General features: G+C 36.1%; 2 protein-coding genes across 2 annotated transcripts; one reads left to right on the top strand and one right to left on the bottom strand.

The window, feature by feature from the left end:
* The first annotated feature begins 14,857 nt into the window (after positions 1 to 14,857).
* LOC132624428 (uncharacterized) lies at positions 14,858 to 16,239 on the top strand. Its single transcript, XM_060339214.1, has 2 exons — positions 14,858 to 15,745; positions 15,856 to 16,239. Exons 1-2 carry the CDS (start codon positions 14,858 to 14,860, stop codon positions 16,237 to 16,239), a joined length of 1,272 nt encoding a protein of 423 aa, XP_060195197.1.
* A 254-nt stretch (positions 16,240 to 16,493) lies between these two features.
* LOC132625866 (loganic acid O-methyltransferase-like) lies at positions 16,494 to 21,632 on the bottom strand. The gene is made up of 3 exons (XM_060340461.1): positions 21,476 to 21,632; positions 18,218 to 18,862; positions 16,494 to 17,035 (listed from the first exon to the last, which is right to left on the bottom strand). Exons 1-3 carry the CDS (start codon positions 21,542 to 21,544, stop codon positions 16,697 to 16,699), a joined length of 1,053 nt encoding a protein of 350 aa, XP_060196444.1. The 5' UTR covers positions 21,545 to 21,632; the 3' UTR covers positions 16,494 to 16,696.
* Positions 21,633 to 22,365: the final 733 nt, after the last annotated feature.

Consider the following 22,365-nt stretch of genomic DNA (forward strand, 5'->3'; position numbering starts at 1 on the left):
ATTTATCATCTGGTACGGGTACACGACCTGAAGGCAGAGGCGCCGACTTTTCAGTCAGTGCCGGTAGTTAGCGAGTTTCCCAATGTATTCCCAGATGAACTTCCAGGCCTTCCTCCTGAGCATGAGATAGAGTTCGCTATAGACGTATTACCAGACACTCAGCCCATATCCATTCCTCCTTACAGGATGGCACCTGCGAAACTGAAGGAACTGAAGGAGCAACTGAAAGATTTATTAGAAAAGGGCTTCATCAGGCCCAGTACATCACCTTGGGGAGCACCGGTATTATTTGTAAAGAAGAAGGATGGGTTGCTGCGGATGTGTATTGATTATAGGCAGCTGAATAAAGTAACAATAAAGAACAGGTACCCTCTCCCCAGGATCGATGATTTATTTGACCAGTTGCAGGGTGCTAAGTGTTTCTCGAAGATAGACTTGTGGTCAGGTTATCACCAGGTGCGGGTAAAGAAGGCAGACATTCCGAAGACTGCATTCAGGACCCGATACGGACATTACGAATTTAGAGTGATGTCCTTTGGGTTGACCAATGCTCCAGCAGTATTTATGGATTTGATGAACAGAGTGTTCAAGCCATTGCTTGACCTGTTCGTGATTGTATTCATTGATGATATTCTGGTCCATTCACGATCAGAAGAGGAGCATGCAGATCATTTGAGAACTGTACTTAGGGTGCTCTAGCACCAGAAATTGTATGCTAAGTTCTCTAAATGTGAATTCTGGTTGACTTCAGTAGCATTCTTGGGGCATATTATTGGAGCTGATGGCGTTCGGGTAGATACGCAAAAGATCGAGGCGGTGAAGACTTGGCCTAGACCTACGACACCTACTGAAGTACGCAGCTTTCTGGGGCTAGCAGGGTATTACAGAAGGTTCGTAGAGAAGTTTTCCTCAATTTCAGCGCCTTTAACAAGGCTAACCCAGAAGGCAGCTAAGTTCCAGTGGACCGACGCTTGTGAACGGAGTTTCCAGTTGCTGAAGGATAAATTGACTACGGCCCCAGTCCTAACTCTTCCTGAGGGACCGGATGGCTATGTCGTTTATTGTGATGCTTCCGGTGTTGGGATAGGTTGTGTGTTGATGCAGCACGACAAAGTTATAGCCTATGCCTCCCGACAGCTCAGAAAGCACGAAAGAAATTATCCTACCCATGACCTGGAGTTAGCAGCGGTGATTCATGCTTTAAAAATATGGAGACATTATTTATACGGTGTGCATGTTGACATCTATACAGATCATAAGAGTCTCCAGTACATATTTAAGCAGAAGGAGCTGAATTTGCGGAAAAGTCGGTGGCTAGAGTTGCTGAAGGACTATGATATTGACATTCTATACCACCCAGGGAAGGCGAATGTTGTAGCAGATGCACTCAGCCGTAGATCTATGGGTAGTTTGGCAGACGTACAACCAGAGCAGAAGGAAATAGTTCGTGAGATTCGCCAGTTAGCTAATTTGGGAGTCCGTTTGGCCGATTCTGATAATGACAGGGTTTCTATTCGGGGAGTTGCTGAGTCCTCTATCATGGAAGAGATAAAGAGGCACCAGTACGAGGACCCTATTCTTGTACGTCATAGAGATGCAGCTCTTCAAAGGAAGTGACCCCATTTGAGGTTGCACCTGATGGAGTGCTACGATACAAAGGTAGATTATGTGTACCTGAGGTTGCGGGGTTACGACAACAGGTGATGGGAGAGGCACACTGTGCCCGTTATTCTATTCATCCAGGGTCAACGAAGATGTATCATGACCTCAGATGTTTGTACTGGTGGGATGGCATGAAGAAGGATATAGCAGAATTTGTTGCTCAGTTTCCGAATTGTCAGCAGGTTAAGGTCGAGCACCAGAAGCCTGGGGGACTATTACAGGAGATGGAGATTCCGACCTGGAAGTGGGAGGTGATCAATATGGACTTCGTTACAGGTTTACCTCACACTCCGCGAAAATATGACTCTGTTTGGGTCATCGTTGATAGGTTGACAAAATCAACCCATTTTCTTCCAGTCAGGACTACGTATTCAGCTGAGGATTTGCCAGGTTGTACCTTAAGGAGATAGTGAGACTTCACGGGGTTCCCACAGCTATTATCTCTGATAGAGGAGCCCAGTTCACAGCTAACTTCTGGATATCCTTCCATGAGGGATTGGGGACACAAGTGAGTCTCAGTACGACGTTTCACCCTCAGACTGACGGACAGGCCGAGCGTACCATTCAGACATCGCAAGATATGTTACGGGCTTGTGTTATGAATTTCCGGGGTAGCTGGGATGATCATTTGCCACTTATTGAGTTCGCCTATAATAATAGCTACCATTCGAGTATTCAGATGACACCGTATGAGGCCTTGTATGGAAGGAAGTGCAAATCACCTGTTGGCTGGTTTGATGTTGGTGAGACCAAGCTGATAGGCCCATATATGATTCAGCAGGCTGTTGATAAAGTGAAGCTTATCCAGGAGAGGTTACTGGCAGCCCAGAGTCGGCAGAAATCATATGCAGATAATCGACGTCGACACTTAGAGTTTCAGGTTGGTGACTGGGTGTTCCTGAAGGTGTCGCCCATGAAAGGTGTTATGAGATTTGGCAGGAAAGGGAAGCTAAGCCCGAGATATATTGGACCTTATCAGATTGTCCGTAGAGTAGGCCAGGTTGCCTACGAGTTAGACCTACCGGCTGATTTGGAAGCAGTGCATCCAGTCTTCCACGTGTCAATGCTTCGCAAATGTATAGGCGATCCTTCCAGAGTATTTCCCGTAGATGATGTCCAGGTGACAGAGGAATTATCCTACGAGGAGCAACCTATAGCCATACTTGATCGGCAGGTTAGGAGGTTACGAACTAAGGACGTGGCTTCCGTCAAAGTATTATGGCGAAACAACAATAGGGAAGAGATGACATGGGAAGCCGAGGAAGAGATGAAAGACAAGTATCCTGACTTGTTCTCTATGCCTACAGGTAACTTAAACTCCTCACTTGATTAAATTGATTGTCCGATAAGACTATATGTTATGACGATAAGGAAACCTTTCTAAAAATTCTTATAGGACCTTACGGGACCAATTCAACATTCTTAGACCCCGTATTTTATACGTCGAGTTATTCGCGAAGGAATCGACGTGAGATAGAAACCTCGGATTTTTAATTTCTAAACTAGAACTAATCGGTTATAAATTTTACTTAGTATAAAAATGTTATTGGCGATTAGGAACTACTTAATTATGGTGTTAAGTAAAAATTAGTGGCAACAATGAGCCAAGAATTCACATTAACGTGCAATGCCCAAAAGATGACTCAAAGCCATCTAAAACAAGGCTATTATGGAAGACATACAAATATGCATTTAATGTTGATTCATCCACTACACTTTCATTATATTATGGACAACCAAATTGAAAGAAAAAGGGATGTGAGATTCTGCCAAGATGGCTGAAAATAAGAGGAGAAAAGTGTGAGGAATGCATTTGAATATTGAAGGCATCCATTATTTTATGAAGGCATGCATTATTTTATGAAGACATACAAGTTGGAAGAATCATTGCACATTTAAATATTGACCATTCATCTTTGTATAATTGCAATGGACAAAGGTTAGTGTATGAATCATCCACTACACATGCAATTGTCTTGTAAACAATTAAATGGAAAGAAGAAGAAAGGAGACAAAGAGTGAGGCTTGGCTGAAAGTATAGAGAAAAAGAATAGAATTTTAGTGTAAAGTTAATTGAGTGGCTCAATGTCATGAGTGGAGCATGTGTCCAACTTGTAGGCATAATATTTTAACCAAATTATGACTAAGGAATCAGCCATTACATTCATTTCAACTTCACAACACAAAAATATAAAACTTAGAGAGGGGGAGAGGGAAGCTCTCGGCCAAGGCTAGCCGAAATTGAGCTCCAAAATTTGTTGATCCAAAAAATATTTTCCAAGGTGTTTCAACCCTTTAGAAGGTCCCTATAAACGTGAAGATAGTCATTGGAGCAACAAGAACCATTATCATTTCAAGTCACAAACTCTAGCCAAGTTGAGAAGTCGAATTGTCAAGGTAAGATCTAACTTTCTTTTACATGTGTTAAGGGTGATGTAGATGTGTGAATATAAGTTTCATGCATGAAATGATGTGTGTTGATGTTGGAACATGATAGTAACCATGGAGTTATATATGTTGATGTTGAAGAATGGTTGTAACTTGGTGAACATGAATTGCATGCATAAAATCATGAATGTTGGTGTTGGAATGTTAATGTGGCCGTAGGGACTGTTTTAGTGGCAATGGTGGACTGATTTTCTTTAGTAATTATGGTTGATTCTATCATAGATTGCATGGTAAAAATAATGAAAAGAATCGGAAGGTTAAAGGTGAAATTATGTTAGTATGAATATAAATTGAATCCATGAATTTTGTGTGTGATGTTGAAGCATGTTGAAACCGTATAGGGACTGTTTTGTGTGGAAGATAATGAACTGATCTTACTTGATATTTTGATTGTTGTTGTCATGAATTTTATGATGGAAATGAAGGTGTTTAATGGTTGGAGTTGGAACTAAAATCGTTTGTGGGTTGTTGTAAGGATTATAGTGATAATAACGTAACTTACTTGCGTATGAATCGATGATAAAGTTGTCGTGTGGTTGCTGGTCATAATTCACTAAAATTATATGAAAAGAAGACATGAAATAATGTGTAAGAATCGTATGGGGTTTGCTTAACATGTTCGTAAACGTTTGCAAGAATTCCGAGCATCTTTATGTTGTTGGTTAGGGATTGTTTTGGGAAGTGTTGTTGTTTTGTTAAGTTGGGAAAAACTAATTATAATTAAGAGTATACATCATGTTGTCATAGTAATTGGGCTGTTATAGAACCATTTGATAAAGTATTATGACTATGGACCAATAAGAATAAAATAGAGGTGTCATAACCGCATGTAAACTATTATCGAATATTTTAAGGTATGGGTTGATTTGAAACCGCATGCGGGCTGTTTTGACACGTTGTTGTTGTTCTTATTGAGCTTGGAAGATTAATGATAATTAAGATTATGCGTTGTGTTGTATGTTGGATGGGCTGTTATAAAGTTGTTACATGCAAACATTAAGGCTACGAACTATTAGGAATAACTTGAGAATGTAGTAGCCGTATGTGAATCGTTATTGAATGTTGTGAATGTGGGCTGTTTGGAATGTTGTGTGGGCTGTACGGATTGGTATTGAACATATAATTATTGATGTGGGATTGGTTGTATGTAGTTGGTTTGGCTACAAGAGAAAACGTCGTCTAAACATCTAGAAAAGAGTTACTAACGTTAGAATACGTTTTGAATCTCCCCGTAAGCTTAACCGTAGTTGTTGGCGTCTTAATATAGGTTGAAGTATTGTCATACCCCATTTTAACCGGGTTATGGTTTGGGTACAACATATTGGTGATTCCTGTTTGTTTTATTTTAAGGAGTCGCCACCTAATTAATTTAACGGTGAATTAGGACACCTAGAGGTTAACTAAGGCAAAGTTAAAACTAAACCTCAATTAATAGTCTGCTTAACCAGGGTGATTCTAGGTAAGGGCTCTATATTATCCTAAAGGGAAGAGGTTAGGCATCCTTTAGAATCCGTTAACTTACGGTTATCCGGCCAACTTAGGTTAATTAATTAAGAGTAAAATATAATGTTTAAACTTTAAAATGGTTCACAAATGTTGCTAAAATTTTAAAAGGAAAATAATATTAGTGAAAATAAGATTTACAGAAAATATAATATAAAGGAAAACTTAAAATGCCATTTTTTTAAAATAGGACTTATAAATATCGCTAAGACTTTAAATGAAAGTAATAATGATGTCGTTTGAAATAATACTTGTAGAAAATATGATATATTGCATAAAAGAAGATTTTAAAGGCTATTTAAAATAAAACTTGGACATGCTAAAACCTTGAATGAAAATGTAATAATGTTCTTGAAAATAAGACTTGCAAAAGTATAACAACTCGCTATAGCAAAATGTGAACTTCAGACAAAATTTTGTATTATATCAATATGGTGATGTAAAAATACCTAAACTTATTGTATTTAAAATGTGATGGATAGGGTATGAGTTTTCGTTCTTTTATATTAACTATACTTGGCTAAAAGGAGTATATTATTGGATAAACTTAAAAGATGTTTACAAAATATTCTTTAGTGACGTTTTTAAAATTCCCCAGATCGTAAATAGGATTCCTTTGACTCAAAAAAATATGAATTTTACTCTATGGAAAATCAATTATTCTAAAAGTATATATTATAAATACTATATTTAACTTTAACGTAAAAGAAGAAAAATAAAACTTATGGAACTAATTAATAGTTTTCCTTAAATTAAACACCCATTACTAAAACCAAACCCTGCTAATTTACTAGAATTCATCTAGAATAACAAAATGAGATGAGATGTTAGTCACACAAAGCAAAAATACACAACACTCAAATGGATCTGGCCCATTAAGGTCCAACTGCTGCGATACTATTCATGCTATTGGGCTTTGGCCCAAAATTCGTTTCTTTCTTTTGTGTATATGCTGCCATATATTCTGCCATTTGGGCCTCGGCCCAACAACATTTTTTTTTCTTTTCCTGCAGGCTGCGGATTGGAACTGGACAGAGAGAGGTCATGTTGGGCTTTTAGCCCAACGCCAAATGTGGAAGAAAAACGAGTCCCTCGGACTCGTATGACTCGTATGCGATGGTCATGCATAAAAACGAAAGAAAAAGAATTAGTATATAATAACGGATTAGGACATAAATAAAGAAACTAAGTACGCAAATTGAATTAGCACATAACGCAATAATAAGACAATTAGAGAAAATGTGCAAGCTCAAATAAGACAATGATAAAGAAAAACAACTGAAGCCCCTATGATTTGTTTCACATTACTGAATAACTTAAGCCCAGCAAAGTTATATTCCACATTTTGAACAGAGGTCCATCGAATAGAGAAAGGAATTCCAACATCCTCAATACTTAATGGTAGAATTGACTGTCTAGGATGATACTTTCAATATACATTAGACATACTATCATACACATGTCAGGATAGGTGTACAGAGTTGAATATACTTTGTATATGTGAACATATACTCCCTACAAACTATAGCCATTCAGTCATATAAAGAAGAAATAAGAAAGAGCAATCGTGCCAAGTCATTTGACACGTAAAGAATCCTATATAGGCATTGTCAAAGGATAAAAAAAATGAAAACACACCAACTACCAGATTAGTATACAGCAAATAAACTATATCAGCATACTCTTTGATATTCTTTTTTAGTCATACCAGTGAGACCTAATGACCTTAACCTTCACAGGACCAAGACAGAGTATCATGCGAGATTACATGACCTTCTAACTCATACAATGTCCTTGAATGCACAAGCAAATTTAGGTTCAACAAGAATGATCATGTGGCATAAAACTTATTATTTTATTAGGCAAAGCATATCAGATAACTTTCCAGATTTAGCAGAACATCGACGAGAGTTTAAAAATACTGAAACTAGACTTTCTGGGACTTTCTGATCATTTGAACTAACAGTGAACCAGATGGCAGGAGTTTCATACTTAGGAAAACAAGGCATACAGGGAGCATACAAAATCTCAAACACTTTGAATCAATTAATATGTCTCTTAGTTTCAAACAGGCAGTTTTAGGCTTAATAAAGATAGAGATCTTATCAACAATTTCTCTTTTGGAAATAAACAACATTCTGCCGAAACCACACATATCATTTAAAAACTAGTCCAAATTGTTAGACAGGATCCACAATATACATACTGTACATAGTCAATCAGGTGGAAAGGAAAAGAAAGCATTATGAAGTTAATCCTACACAGTTATGACATGATGATCCTTTAACCATTTAAAACAGAAAGTATACTTACTCAGAGATATTACACATCCACAGGGAATTAGACTAGGTTTATTTCTTTATCAACCTCCATTTAGACTTATCTAGGAAACTATTTGAAGATTACTTCACTAAATGGACAAAGGCTGGCGTTTTAAGCATAAATAAATGAGATCCAAAATATGGGTTTATGACCTAGTCCACCATGTTAAACTCATCTCTTAATTTCCAGCTTACCTTAACAAACATGTTCCAATCAAAAATCAGGAGAGTGATTGCCATATTTTAAGTTAGATTACCATGACACAAATGACAAACAAGGCCCAAGTCAAACTGAGACCAACAAACTAAAGAAGCACAAAAAGGCAAATATGCTTATGCTAAGCCAATATGAAAGAGGCATCAAACTGAAACAGCATTCACATTTTATTGAACTATTAAACATCTGAGTAAACATGATTATGTCAACAGGATTTCTGCTAAACTAGTATAGGGAATAATAATAAACCCAAACTAAACTGTGTCCAATCATTATTGAGCGTGCAAACTATACTCAAACTGCTATAAGCTGAATACATATGGCTAATCGAAACAAAAACATAGAATGAATCATACGGAACAAACTGAAGGTAAGCACATGCACATCATTAGCAAGCTACAAACTAATATACGGAACCAATCAAATGAAGACCAAATAAGCAATGTGGACCTAATAAACACATGATTAATCCAAATTGGTACCTAACATAGAACTGGACAATTACAGAATTAGGCACAAGATTAAATTAAGCTCAAACATGCATAATACAACTAAAGCGAACACAAATAGGAACATAAATCATAACTGATCCAACGAATCACATAATTAGTTTAAGCATTCGAACATTTACTAAAGAATAACTAATAGAGGGTGTATTACCTTCTTCGGGTGCAGCGAAATGAGGCTCGAATCTCCGATATACCTCGAATTCGAAAGATACTAGGACCCTTTTTTAGTGCGATTTTCGTCTACAACAGAGTCGAACTTTCGTTTCTAAAGCCTCGACTCACTCAAACAGAATGGAACAGAAAGAAATTTAAGATCCGCAAAAGACAAACTAGGCTCAATAGAAATTTTATGGCTAAAAACTTCTTGTTTTCGGGGACTCGATGGTTGAGACTTCTCTTATCGAATTTCTGGCTATCCAAAAAAAGCTCCCTCAAAATGGAACTTGAAGCGAGTATTTATAGGAAACAGTTAGGGTTTGCTAAGGATAAAACGAGTGAGGAGAGAGAGAGGAGCGGGGGGACAAGGGGAAATGGAGGACCAGAGGAGTGGGGTGGCAGTGAGCGTGGGGAACAGGGCATGGTGGAGTGGCAGAGGCGTAAGGGGGAGATGGGAGACGAAGGGAGAGAAAGAGGAAAGGGGAAGGGGGAGGCGCGGCGGAAAAGAAAAATGAAGGAAACCTTCGTTAAATGAAAAGGGGGCGGGTCGGATCCGGAAATTCGTGGGCTGGGTCAATTTCTTTTGGACTGGGTATTAAATGAATGGGCTAGATTTTATTTTGAGTGATAATGGGCTAGTTCGAAAAATAATATTGTTGATTGGGCTTTGACTTGGGGCCAGATGAATTAAAATATGGGCTGAGTGAAAGAAATAGTTTGGCTTCTAAATTTAAACAAAAGACCCATTTTAATTATATACTAAGTGTGCTAAAAATATGTAATTATTAGTGCTCAGGTAAAAAATGGAGTTGTAAATATCCGTGCAATAATATTTCGAAAATCCACAGTAAATAAACACTATTATTTAATTATGCAAAGATAAATGCGATGCGTGTGCGTGAGCTGGTAAAATGTCGAAATGATAAAAATTGTGAATTATTATAATAATAATAATAATAATAATAATAATAATAATAATAATAATGATAATAATAATAATAGGTAACTGTAATAGAATAATAAAACGTGGGTATTGATAAGAGGCTAGTAATTATAGTAAGATATAATATATATATTTTTTAATTTTTCAAAAATATTAGGAGTGTAAATAGGTATTTCGGAGGAGAGGCGGGACAAAATTGGGTGTCAACAAGTATTATTGGGAAACGTATACATATTGTGTGACAAATAAGCGCTAAAGGTATGTGAAGCTAACCCTTCTTTCTTTTGGCATGATCGTTGTGAAATGAATATACGATATATATACGATTCCAAAGGAATTCCTATTCCTAGAGCCACTAGGATGGTTATTGATCTTGATTCCCATAACTTATGTTATGATATATATATAGATATGTACATATGATTCAAAGTTCCATTTTGATATAATCCACAGGGACATCCGAAAGGTATATGATATGACTATTATTTGAAATTGCGAATGATGGTTCGTGTTGACTATTCTATTGAGTCCTTAAAAATATTTTGAATTGCATATAGTTTTCTCACTACTCTGCTCGTGCATACCTCAATATATCTTTCACCGAGTCCCGGGCCGGGTATGTTATCGTGCACACTTCCACTGCATTGTTCACCGAGTCCCTCATTGAGGGTCGGGTACGATATATATATATATATATATATATATATATATATATATATATATATATATATATATATATATATATATATATATATATATATATATATATTATGGTGTTATGCTGTGTTATGGAGTTATGCTGTGTTACGGAGTTATGCTGTGTTACGAAGTTATATTATATTCTAGAGTATGCTGTGTTATGGCGCCAGAGACGGGGTGGCGACTATGTTCACCGAGTTCCATAATGGGGCTGGATATGATATATGATACTGACATGCATGATTTATGTTTCGAAAGCAAGTATATTTGGTATTCTGAGTATTGTACTCATTTTCTGTACTTCTTATTTCAGTTATGATCCCGTTTACTGTATTTCATGCTTTACATGCTCGGTACATATTCCGTACTGACCCCCTTTCTTCGGGGGGCTGCGTTTATGCCCGCAGGTGCAGATACTCGCTTTGGTGATCCGCCAGCTTAGAATTTCCCCTCTGCTATCTTGAAGAGTTCCGTTGTTCCGGAGCCCAGACTTTGGTATAGATCCTTTTCGATCTAAATATATGCATATGTTGTTTAAGGGTATGACGGGGCCCTGTCCCGTCATATTTCACTGTTGAAACTCTTAGAGGTCTGTAGACATATGTGTTGTTATACCCCGTATATTTATACGTCGAATTATTCACACGCAAGTCGACTCAAGTTAAAGGCGGAGTCATTTTCGGACATGAAATAGAAATCTTTAATTTTCAATTTTAATTAAAACATAAATTGTTTATAAATTTTATTTAGTGTAAAAATATTATTGGAGGTTAAGAAATAATTAACTATGATCAGATTATTAATTGAGGATTAGTGATTAAATAAAAATTAATTAACCTAATTGCTATAGTGGGCCCCACCCGAAAATAATAATAAAAAAATATAATAATAAAAAAACAGCAGCAAATGGTGAGTCACCATGGCAACCACGTGTAGGACTATGGAGGTTCATATAAATAGTCAAATAATGACTAAGAAGGAACATTCATTTCATTTCCAAAATTAGAAGCAAAAAAAAAAAAAAGGATAGCTTAACCATGGCAGCCATGGTTCGGCCAGCCATGGCTGTTGGAAAAAAAATATTTTATCCCTTGTTTTGGTTAACTTTCAAGTGTAGTACAAATCCAAGGAGGTGATAGCAACATTGGATTTTAAGTTGGAGAAGAAGAAATTGCGAAATTGGAGCAATTAAGAGTAGAAATTCCTCCGAGAAAATTAAGGTAAGATTTTCTTGTTTTATGATGTAATTGTGTTAATAGTATTGTAATGGAATTATTAGAATTGGATTGGACGAAATTGGAATTTCGAAAATGCATGAAATCGATGTTATAGGAAATTGTGGGCTGAAATGGAAATTAGAAAAGTTGTTGGGTTGTTGGCATTGTTATGGGCTGAGTTGGGAGAATTTTGTATGTATATATCCATTGTTGGTGTTTCTGTGTTAACCGGAGGATAATTGGAAATTCGGGTTAGGCGAATATATAGGGGAAATGCTGCCCGATTTTCGTTAAGTCCTTAACTAATGGAAAATCCTAAATAAGAATACATAAATTGAAATATAGGTTCTATAAGAAATGGACTATAGATTTGCGAACTAGAAATATAGTTACTAACGATAACGTTATTCTTACATTAAATAGGCTAAAAGAGCGACGAGACGAACGGGTTACGAATAATCGCTGACAGGTATGTAAAGCTGTCCCTTCTTTCTTTTGGCATGTCTTAGACTTAAGTGATGACTAATATGAACTTTGGGGTAATTCCATTCATAAGCTTGGAGTGATATTTATGATTCTTATTCACTTCTTGATATTACAATTCTCAAGTGATTGAGCCTCCCTCTTCAGTTTTCTGTACGTTGGTTAATAGTCGGTAAATATCCGTTCCTATTCTTAGGAACTCTATGGTAACTAGTGACTGGACTTCTATAAGGTGTTTCATACTATAGTAACATATGACTATGATCCTTAAGGCTTTGTGATATGCTTATGATGACATTCAAGGGATGTTTGATATGCTCCGAGTGATATTCGAAAGGTATTTGATACGACTATTGTCCTGATTTTCAAATGGTAACTCGTGTTGACTATTCTATTGAGTCCTTGAAAATGTTTTTAAATTGCATATAGTTTCTCACTACTCTGCTCGTGCATGCCTCAATATGTCTTTCACTGAGTCCCGGGCCAGGATATGTTTTCGTGCACAGCTTCACTGCATTGTTCACCGAGTCCCTCACTAGAGGGTCGGGACACGTTATATGTATATGTATATGATGATATGATGACATGATGATATGATGATACGGTGATGGCGGCCAGGATGGTATATGATGACTTTATCCACCGAGCCCCTCACTAGAGGGCCGGGACACGTTATATGTATATATATATATGCATGATGATGACATGATTTTATTTATCGAGTCCCTCACTATAGGGCCGGGACACGTTATATATATATGGTATATGATATTGATATGCATGACTTTCATTTCATAAGGCAAGTGTATTGATGTTTTAAAAGTCATACTTGTTTCTAGTAATCTCTATTTCAGTTATGATCCTCTTTACTGTATTTCATGCTTTACATACTCAGTACATATTCCGTACTGACCCCCTTTCTTCGGGGGGCTGCGTTTCATGCCCGCAGGTACAGATAGTCGGTTGGGTGACCCTTCAGCATAGGACTTCTACTCAGCTATCTCGGAGAGCTCCGTTGTTCCGGGGTTTAAGATTTTAGTACATATCTGATGATATATATATGTATATGTTATCCAGGGGTACGGCGGGGCCATGTCCCATCATATTTCGCTATTCGTACTCTTAGAGGTCCGTAGACATATGTGTGGGTTGTGTATGGGTTTTGTTCAGCTGTGTCTATACGATGTGCTGCGGTATGATGTTTGTCTATAGTGGCAGCCTTGCCGGCTTGCATATGATATCTATATGTGATGGCAGCCTTGTCGGCTTGCGTATTATTTCATGATATGATTAGTTGTGACTCCTCGAGACAGTGTATCTGAATATACATATATGATGGCGCTATGAACCTTCAGAGTTCTTTTGTAAAGTTCCATATTATTCATAGTTTCAGTCTGACTATATCTGATAGGTATGTATACGGGTGTCCAGGTCGGACACCAGTCATGGCCTACGGGGTTGGGTCGTGACATGTGTGGGTTGTGTATGGGTTCTGTTCAGCTGTGTCTATACGATGTACTGTGGTATGATAAATGATGTTTGTCTATATTGGCAGCCGTGTCGGCTTGCATATGATATTGATATGTGATGGCAGCCTCGCCGGCTTGCAGATATTATCATGTTGTGATAGCAGCCTTGTCGGCTTGCATTTATATGTATATTTATGTGACAGTTCCGAGACCATGGTTTGGTCGTTATAAGATCCATATTGAGTTTTTTGTGAAAAGAACATATAGCTAAAGAGTGTGTATACGAGTGCCCAGTTCGGGTACTTAGTCACGGCCTACGGGGTTGGGTTGTGACAGCTGATTGCTGATGTGTGGTATTCCATAGTAATTAATGGAACTAGAAGATGTTTTTTTCACCTCTTCCCAAGGTTTGAAACAAGGGGATCCTTTATCCCCTTCTCTGCTTATTATTGCTGCCGAGGTCCTAACTAGATCTCTCAATAGCCTTAACAATAACCTGGAGTTTATCTCATTTCATATGAACAAGAGAGGTCCTCAAATCAATCATTTAGCCTATGCGGATGATATTGTTATTTTCAGCAGTGGTAAAGAAAGTTATATCAATCTTATAATGAATCATATTTTGGAATATGAAGAGGCTTCTGGACAAAAGGTAAATGGGGAGAAAAGTTTCTTCCTAACGGACCCAAAAGCAAGTGCTCAAAGAATTAATAGAATGAAAATTTGCACTGGGTTCATGGAAAAAAGTTTTCCTTTCATTTATCTTGGCTGTTCCTGTATATTGGTAGAAAGAAACTTGTTTACTTTGAGAATATGGCTACTAAGGTGGCTAATAGACTCAACAGTTGGCAGGGCAATATGCTTACCTATGGAGGTAAAATGGTGATGATTAAAAATGTTCTCCAATCTCTCCTACACTCTTTCGGCTATGAGTCCCCCTAAAGGTACTCTGTCGCTTAAAAACACTTTGCTAGGTTCTTCTGGGGCACTTCAAATGAATAGAATAAATATTATTGGAGTGCCTGGGAGAACCTATGCTATCCTACCAGTGGAGGGGGCTTAGGCGTAAGAAGTATGAGAGAGATAACCAACACCCTTGCTATGAAGAGATGGTGGAGGTTTAGAACCCAAACCTCGCTTTGGGGCACTTTTACAAGAGCCAAATATTGTAGCAGGTCTCATCCTGCGGCAAAAAAATATGTTTCAGGCAACTGACATGCTTGAAAACACATGTTACAAATCAGAGAAAAGGTGGAAAATAATATGCTTTGGAAAATTAATGCCGATACTTGTAGTCTGTGGTGGGATAATTTGTCAGATAAAGGTGCTTTGGCCAATTTTTTCCCTGATCATCACCATAACAGGCATACTACTGTCAGTGAGTATATGATCAATGGTGGCTGGGACTTAAACAAACTAGCCATTGACTTTGAGGACAGAATGACCAACATAATTGATAACATCGTCATTGGAGACCTTTCACTGGAAGATTTCATTCTATGGAAACCTTCCAATGATGGACTCTACACTAATTTGTCTTCTTTTCAGGTAAATAGAGACAAGAAACAAGAAGATGTGAGTTTAGGCAGCTTATGGCATAACTGTATTCCCTTCAAGGTTTCTTTTCTAGCATGGAGAGCGTGTTTGTCCAAGCTGCCTTTCAATGAGAACCTTTCCAGATTTGCCATTAATGAAGATACCGACTGTAGCTACTGCAGCATAGCCACGAGAGATAGCCTCCAGCACACTTTCATAGAAGGAGAAGCAGCTAAGCATCTTTGGAATCATTTTGGCTCCCCTCTGGTTATCAGGCACACCAATTGGCCCATAAGAAGACTTCTGAAACACTGGAGAGCTACTACAACTACCAATAGTGTCCACAAGTTGATTGTTAACATTGTCCCTTTGGCTATCTGTTGGGAAATCTGGAGAATGTGGACTGCCTGTAGATACGGGGATCAAAACAAATTTTATATCAGAAAAATGGAATACCATATTAGCTGGACTATAAACGCGGCCATAACCAAAGCTTTCCCAACTTGTTGCTTCAGCTGGCCGTGGCCCAATTTATGCAGAGATGTCGAGTTGTGGAGACCCAAAACAGTGCATTCGCATGTGGTATGGAAAAAACCAGCTGTGGGAAAAATTAAAGTCAACACAGATGGTAGTTTTCTTCCTAATGGCAAAGTAGGAATAGGTGGTATTATTAGAACTTGTACTGGTGATAGGTTGCTGCTTTCTCCAAGTCTATACAGTGCAGTTCCCACAATATCGCTGAAGCCATGGCAGCCCGCGAAGGAATTCATCAGTGCTTACATCTTGGATTTCGTAAATTCCAAATTGAACTAGACTCGCAGATCATAGTTAACATGCTTAAAGCTAGGGATACCAACAATCTCAGACTAAAAGGGATCATCCTAAGTTCCGTTAAAGCCATGAATCAGGCGAATGTTGATGTCACCTATTGCTACAGGGAAGCGAATCATGTTGCTGATTTGCTTGCCAAAAATGCAGCAGGCAGTGGCAACTCCTTTCAATACTGTCTTATGCCCAACTTCCTGGAAACATTAAAGGCCCATTTTACATGGATAATTGGCAGCTACCAAGCTTGAGGAGCAAAGTGGACAAAGCTAATTTTTTTTTAGTTAGAATAGGTTGTACTAGCATGAAGGGATGTATATTTGTACAAGAGCTAATTATCCCCTTCATGCTCCTAATTTTTTGAGAGGTTGCTTCACTAACCTCATGTACTTCTGGAGGTTTTGGTCCTTGTCCCCCTCCACTTCTTTTGTTGGTTTAATGAAACAAACAAGGTAGGGGTCATGCCAAACCCCCCAACATCCGATGATCACTGATCAAAGGGTGATTTGCTTAAAAAAAGAAAGAAAAAGATACTTTTCAATTTTCTTTTAGAGCACATAAAGTGAAAGAAATAAGGAAAACAAACCAAAAACATTACAACAAAGATAATTAGCAAACTTGGCTAACGAGATGTGCGATATCATCTCTATATAAGCCTAAATTATAAAACATATGATAGATATATATAGATAGATTCCTCCACATAATTCATTTACGCTTCAAAGCGACAAATAATTGGCATGATTTCTCGTAATTAGCTTTCATCCATTCTGAAATTTCTTCACTTTTGAGAATAGTCCTTGCACAAGCTTCTTCTGCAATTTTACTTCCAAAGTGATTGATGAAAAGTCCTTCTACAACAGCCCTTAGGTTTATCATTAAAGTCTTTGCATCAGCCTCATCCACAAGCCTTGATTTGGGATATGTCAACTCCATTCTCTCAATGCTAAAACAACCATTTCTCTCCACCACTTTAGTCATATCTTCAGAAGAGAAAAAATACATTGGCAAATTGAATGAGTGAACTAGAGATTCATCCAATTTTCCCTGTGTCAAAATGAAAGAAACCTCAATTACAAATGTACGGCTAAACTAACTAGTCTTTCCCTTTCATTTTATATATATGGTGCTATTGATATATCAGAAGTTTAACAAAGAAATATTTTTAACATACAAAGGCAGATTCAAGATTTAAATTCTATAGGTTCGGGTTTGGGCTTGTACCACATCCCATTTGATTTAATAGGTCCAAAATTTATTATTTGTACACGCTTAGTGAAAGTTTTGACACATACATACTGAGCCAAAGATGCTTGGTTGGAATTAACCTATGTATTACATATACACTATGTTCGCCCTTGTAGACACATAAATTTACTATACGCTGCGATCCATCCTCAATTTATGTGGACGTATTTTCCTTTTAGTCTGCTAAAAAGGTTCTAAAGTTGGAAATAATTTGATTTAAATTTTTTATTTTACCCTTAATGAATGAGAAGCTTTTATAGCCACACAAATATGATGGCATGTTCGAGACCTTAAATATTAACAGTCTTATAGCCACACGCATGTTATGTCATATTTAATATTAGAAGTTCCAAAAGTCTTCATATTTTCCGTAAGTTCTACACCTAGTCAAATAAATTCAGATAAATTGACATGAATGAAGCATATAACATACCAAAAATATCCTTACAACTTGTCTTCTTAATATGTCATGACTTCTATATGATTATGAGAAAATATCATTTAGGGCGTAAAATAAGAAGTACTTTTAAGTTAAAGAGTTCTTAAATGAAAAAAATATTTCATTCTTTTCGAAACAAAACAAAAAGCAAAACAACTCCATATAAAATGAAACAGACGGAGTATTAGAAATCGGTGTTGATGGCATCATTTATTTTGTATCTCTAGATCACCTCTACCTCTCATAGCACATAACTTGTCTTATTTTTTTGGCAGAGGTGCATCCAAGATTTTAAGTTATGAGTTCTAAATTTTATGCTAGGACAATAACTGGGTATATGATAAGGGGATTTCTTATCACAAATATAGGGTCTTAGCCGAAGTTACTGATATTTTCCAACCCATAACTTCAATGGTAGATCCGCCCTTATCTTTAGGTTAACTAATAATATAATTTTTTTTTATAGGGATGCTATATTTAAATTAAACTCAATTGAATAAAGGAAGTATTAGAAATTTGTGTTGATGAAAACATTTTCTTACCTCATTCACCAAATCCATAAGACTAGAACCGAAAAATTTCAGGAGACGTATATAACTTGAAAATGGTGAAACAAGCACCATCAAACCTCCAGGAACAATCTCCTCAGCTCTTGCATTTAAGAACATTTCCATGTCCTTTTCAAATTGAGCAACATAAGCATTCACTACCTCAATATTTGAGGCACCAATATAGTGAATCAATCCCTTATTCCATGCTGGGGATTTTTCGTCTAACAACTCTTCTGGACACTTAGATAACCAATGTACAGAACAAGAAGAATGTGCAAAATGTATCGATTGCGATGGAAATAATCTACCATGGAAAGTTCCTGGAACTCCGAATGCATAGAATGATCGATCGACAGGTAGTGATCGAAAGAGGGTGTTGAAATCATTGGTGATATGATCATTGAAAAAGATTTGGAATTCAGGAATATTATTAATGGAATTTGTGACTTGGTATAAGTACTTGTCCTTTAGAGCGTCTATCACATGTTGCATTGCAATGAAAGTGTTTGGTCCAACCGAACATCCCAACTCTGCAATATGGAATGTGTTTGAAGAAGATAAAAATAGGCTTTTGATGTCAAGCTTTTCGATAATTGCATCTCTTATCATCTCCTTTGAACCATCTAACACTTCTCTCTGCATGCAATTATAACATAAAGTCACGTTGATAGGCAGGTTTTTTTGATATAGCGAATAAAGTTGATAAAACATAATTTTGTGATGTTTCTGTTATAAAGGTTACTGTGTAAATTTCAACTACTTCAATGTGACAGTGGACCGCTGCGGTAACACATGAATAAGTTAACCATTCTTAGATAGCTGGCATTGTCAACTTTGAATTAAAATCACCGCCGCGGTAACACATGAACAATAAGTTAACCATTCTTAGATAGCTGGCATTGTCAACTTTGAATTAAAATAAACTACACTCAGCATGTTCAAATCTCAAATGCTCGTCAGCTACATGTTTTTTTTTGTATATAACTCAAACTCAGTACTAGAAAAATGCCCATGGATTTGAAAATCCCCAGTGAATATCATGATATTACAAAGTTTCCTATTTTACACACAACTTCTTATTAATCCACTCAAACCCACCCCACGTGTCACAAAGCTGGCAGTTTAGCTTTAGCTCATATCTTATAAATTGTGGAACTTTTATATTCATAATCGATGTGGTACCCTCATTTTCTCTCCTATTTGCATTTACTCAAAAAGTCATATGACTATGCAACTCTAATTTTTTAAAAAGAACTCTCTGTTATTTTCTAATTTACATCGACACAATAAATTCTTTTTCACTATAAAAAATACCTTAATTAAACACAACACAATGTTCAAAAGTGCTACACCAATTCTAACAAAGAATACAAGATCAACCTTTTTAATGATGTTAAAAGTTAATAATCAAAATATGTTTGAAAAGAGAATAGAAAGATCAGTTGATACTTAAATATCAATACTAACAAGTATAAATTAATATGGTTCAAGTTACATACTATAGTTAAATAACATCATATTAAATGTACGTGGACAATCAAAAATTACTAACAAGTATAAATTAATATAGTTCAAGTTACATACTATAGTTAAATTACATCATATTAAATGTACGTGGACAATAAAAAATTAGTTAAAATATTTTGATCAAGTCACTTCAATAACGTCAGAAGTTAATCGAGAAGATGTTTGATAATAAAATTATCTGATCACTTGATAATTAAATCTTAGCACTAATATTTTAAAATTAGTACCGATCATTAAGTAGCATACAATAGTTAAATTACACTGGTAAAAACTTACCCATACTGGATGTGAATTGGTGTAAACACCTAGTGTGGGCAAGTGTTTAACTCATTTTAAATACATGTGAAGAAATAACATATACTCCTATAATAAGATTTATGACAATAATTTTTGTTACTCCCTCCGATTTAAGTGGGCTTACTTTTCTTTTGAAACTAAAAGTGTGTCTCGGTTTAAGTTAGTAAGTTTTCAATCCAGACATCCTACACGATAAGTTTAAGGTAACAAAATTAAAATTAAAGATTTAAAAGCCTCTCTTTATTACTTATCTATGTGCTTAGTCAAATTAAGACACTTAAAATTAGAACGGATGAAGTATTGGATATGTACCCGGCCATCATGTATAATTAATGTAGTATTCAATCTAAATAACTATAATACCATCAACCTTTATATGAGATGAATATTTTAATTACATTTGCTATAAATAAATTTAAAATACATACAAGAGATAGAATTTGTATTTAAAATGATTTTGTTATATAGAACCCCAAGTAGATTGTTAATAAATAATTCAAAGCAAAATCACAGCAACAAATTCCCAATTAATTCCCAAGGTAATAAAACTGTTAGATAAACCCCAAAGAAATAATCCGAGCTAAAATCGCAGTAACAAAAGCCCCAGATGATTTTCTAGGTAATATATTCCCTAGATAAATCCCCAAGAAATAATCTAAGTTAAAACCGATGCAAACAAAAATCTCCAAGGTAATAAAATTTCCAGATAAATACCCAAAAAATAATTCCCAAATCGCAACAACCAAATCCCCAAGTAATTATCTAGGTAATAAAATCCTCAAGTAAATCACAAAGAAATAATTCCTAGGTAAATTCGCAGAAACAAAATCCCCAAGTAATTTTTTAGGTAACAAAATTTCCAAATAAATCTCCAAGAAAAAATCCCCAGCTAAAATTGCAGCAACAAAATCCCCAAGTAATTTCATAGGTAACAAAATCCCTAGATAAATCCACAACAAATAATCCCCAGGTAAATCTGCAACAACAAAATCCCCAAGTAATTCCCCAGGTAACAAAATTCCCAGATAAATCCCTAAGAAATAATCCCCAGGTATATTTGCAAGTATTGCTACATGGGGAATTTCTTTTGAATTCACAAAGAAAATAAAATTTCATATTTTTGATCTTTTTACCTGCGGAATTACCTACAAAATGATACTTGGGGATTATTATCCTCAAATAAATCCCCATGTAAATCTTTGGCGCTAAATGGTGCCAAAGTTACCTGCGGATTTACTTAGGAAAATCATATCCGCATGTAAATATAATAGAGTTTAGGAATTTTTAGATTTCTGCAGGAATTATCTGCTGAAAAAATCCCCAGGTAAAATTTCCATGTAATTTGAGTTTTTCTGGTAGTAACTAAATCAGACTCAAAATGGTATATATATTTATATATAGTCGGGCAAGAAATTAATTAAATACCGCCAATTGGGAGTTTTTGGAGAAGCTGTAAGGACCATCACCAGCATTCATGGGGAAAGTTGTTGTCATTTTGGCTAATGCTAATGATATGCTTCTTCTTCTTTCACCTTAGCTTCTCTCTTTTTTTTTTTTTCCAGTTCTTGCTCAATGTTTTCTTCACACGTATACTTATACAGTGGAATGTTGCACTGTTCAACTCCACGCTTTGTCAAACAAGGATTTGTTTGGCAAGGAAAAGTTAAAAAAGAAGTAATCTATAAGAGATAATCTAGACACGATTTTTACATTGTCAATGTGATCATTGACATCAGTAAGAGCTTTTTCACCCTTAAAAATAGAGGCCGATAATTAAAATTGAAATTTATTGCTTCTGACTCTAGCCCTTGAATTATTGGTTTCTAAACTAATTAGTAATAATTTATACATATTAAATTCATATATTTTTTTAGATAAATACAGAATTTGAGCCAAAATTACTGAATTATGCTTATAAAAGGAAGTTCTTCTTCTTTTGTAAACACATCAATTACCATATAGAAGAACATTGGTGAAAAAAACATTTAGAGTTTTGAGTGGCTTTGTAGTGATGATATTTCAGAAAAGGGCATTCCTTTTGAGTGTATAGCCTCGAGGACTTTATGAAATTACTCGAGTGTAGAGTGTAATTAATTATCTCATTCTAGTAATTTTTCCACGTAAAATTTCAGTATCCTTATTCTCCCTTTATCCCTGTTATTTGACTGAGAATATTCCAGTATGTAGTACTCGTTTTTACAAGGCAAAAAATTTAAGAGCCTACTTGATTGAAGTGATAAGGAAAAATGATCCATGCATAACTAGTACTGCAGGGCGCTTGGTTGGTCGTATAAAAAAATAATTTCGGTATAACT

Source organism: Lycium barbarum, chromosome 2, assembly GCF_019175385.1.
Source record: "Lycium barbarum isolate Lr01 chromosome 2, ASM1917538v2, whole genome shotgun sequence".
Lineage (NCBI taxonomy): Eukaryota > Viridiplantae > Streptophyta > Magnoliopsida > Solanales > Solanaceae > Lycium > Lycium barbarum.

Excerpts from the sequence above, each read along its gene's own strand:
- LOC132625866 (XM_060340461.1), bottom strand. The coding sequence starts at position 21,544 with ATGACAACAACTTTCCCCATGAATGCTGGTGATGGTCCTTACAGCTTC. Across the intron at positions 18,863-21,475 it reads CCAAAAACTCCCAATTGGCG|AGAGAAGTGTTAGATGGTTC; the intron begins GTATTTAATTAA and ends AATTGCATGCAG. Across the intron at positions 17,036-18,217 it reads TTATGGATTTGGTGAATGAG|GGAAAATTGGATGAATCTCT; the intron begins GTAAGAAAATGT and ends ATTTTGACACAG.
- LOC132624428 (XM_060339214.1), top strand. The coding sequence starts at position 14,858 with ATGTTACAAATCAGAGAAAAGGTGGAAAATAATATGCTTTGGAAAATT. Across the intron at positions 15,746-15,855 it reads AAACAGTGCATTCGCATGTG|GTTGCTGCTTTCTCCAAGTC; the intron begins GTATGGAAAAAA and ends TACTGGTGATAG.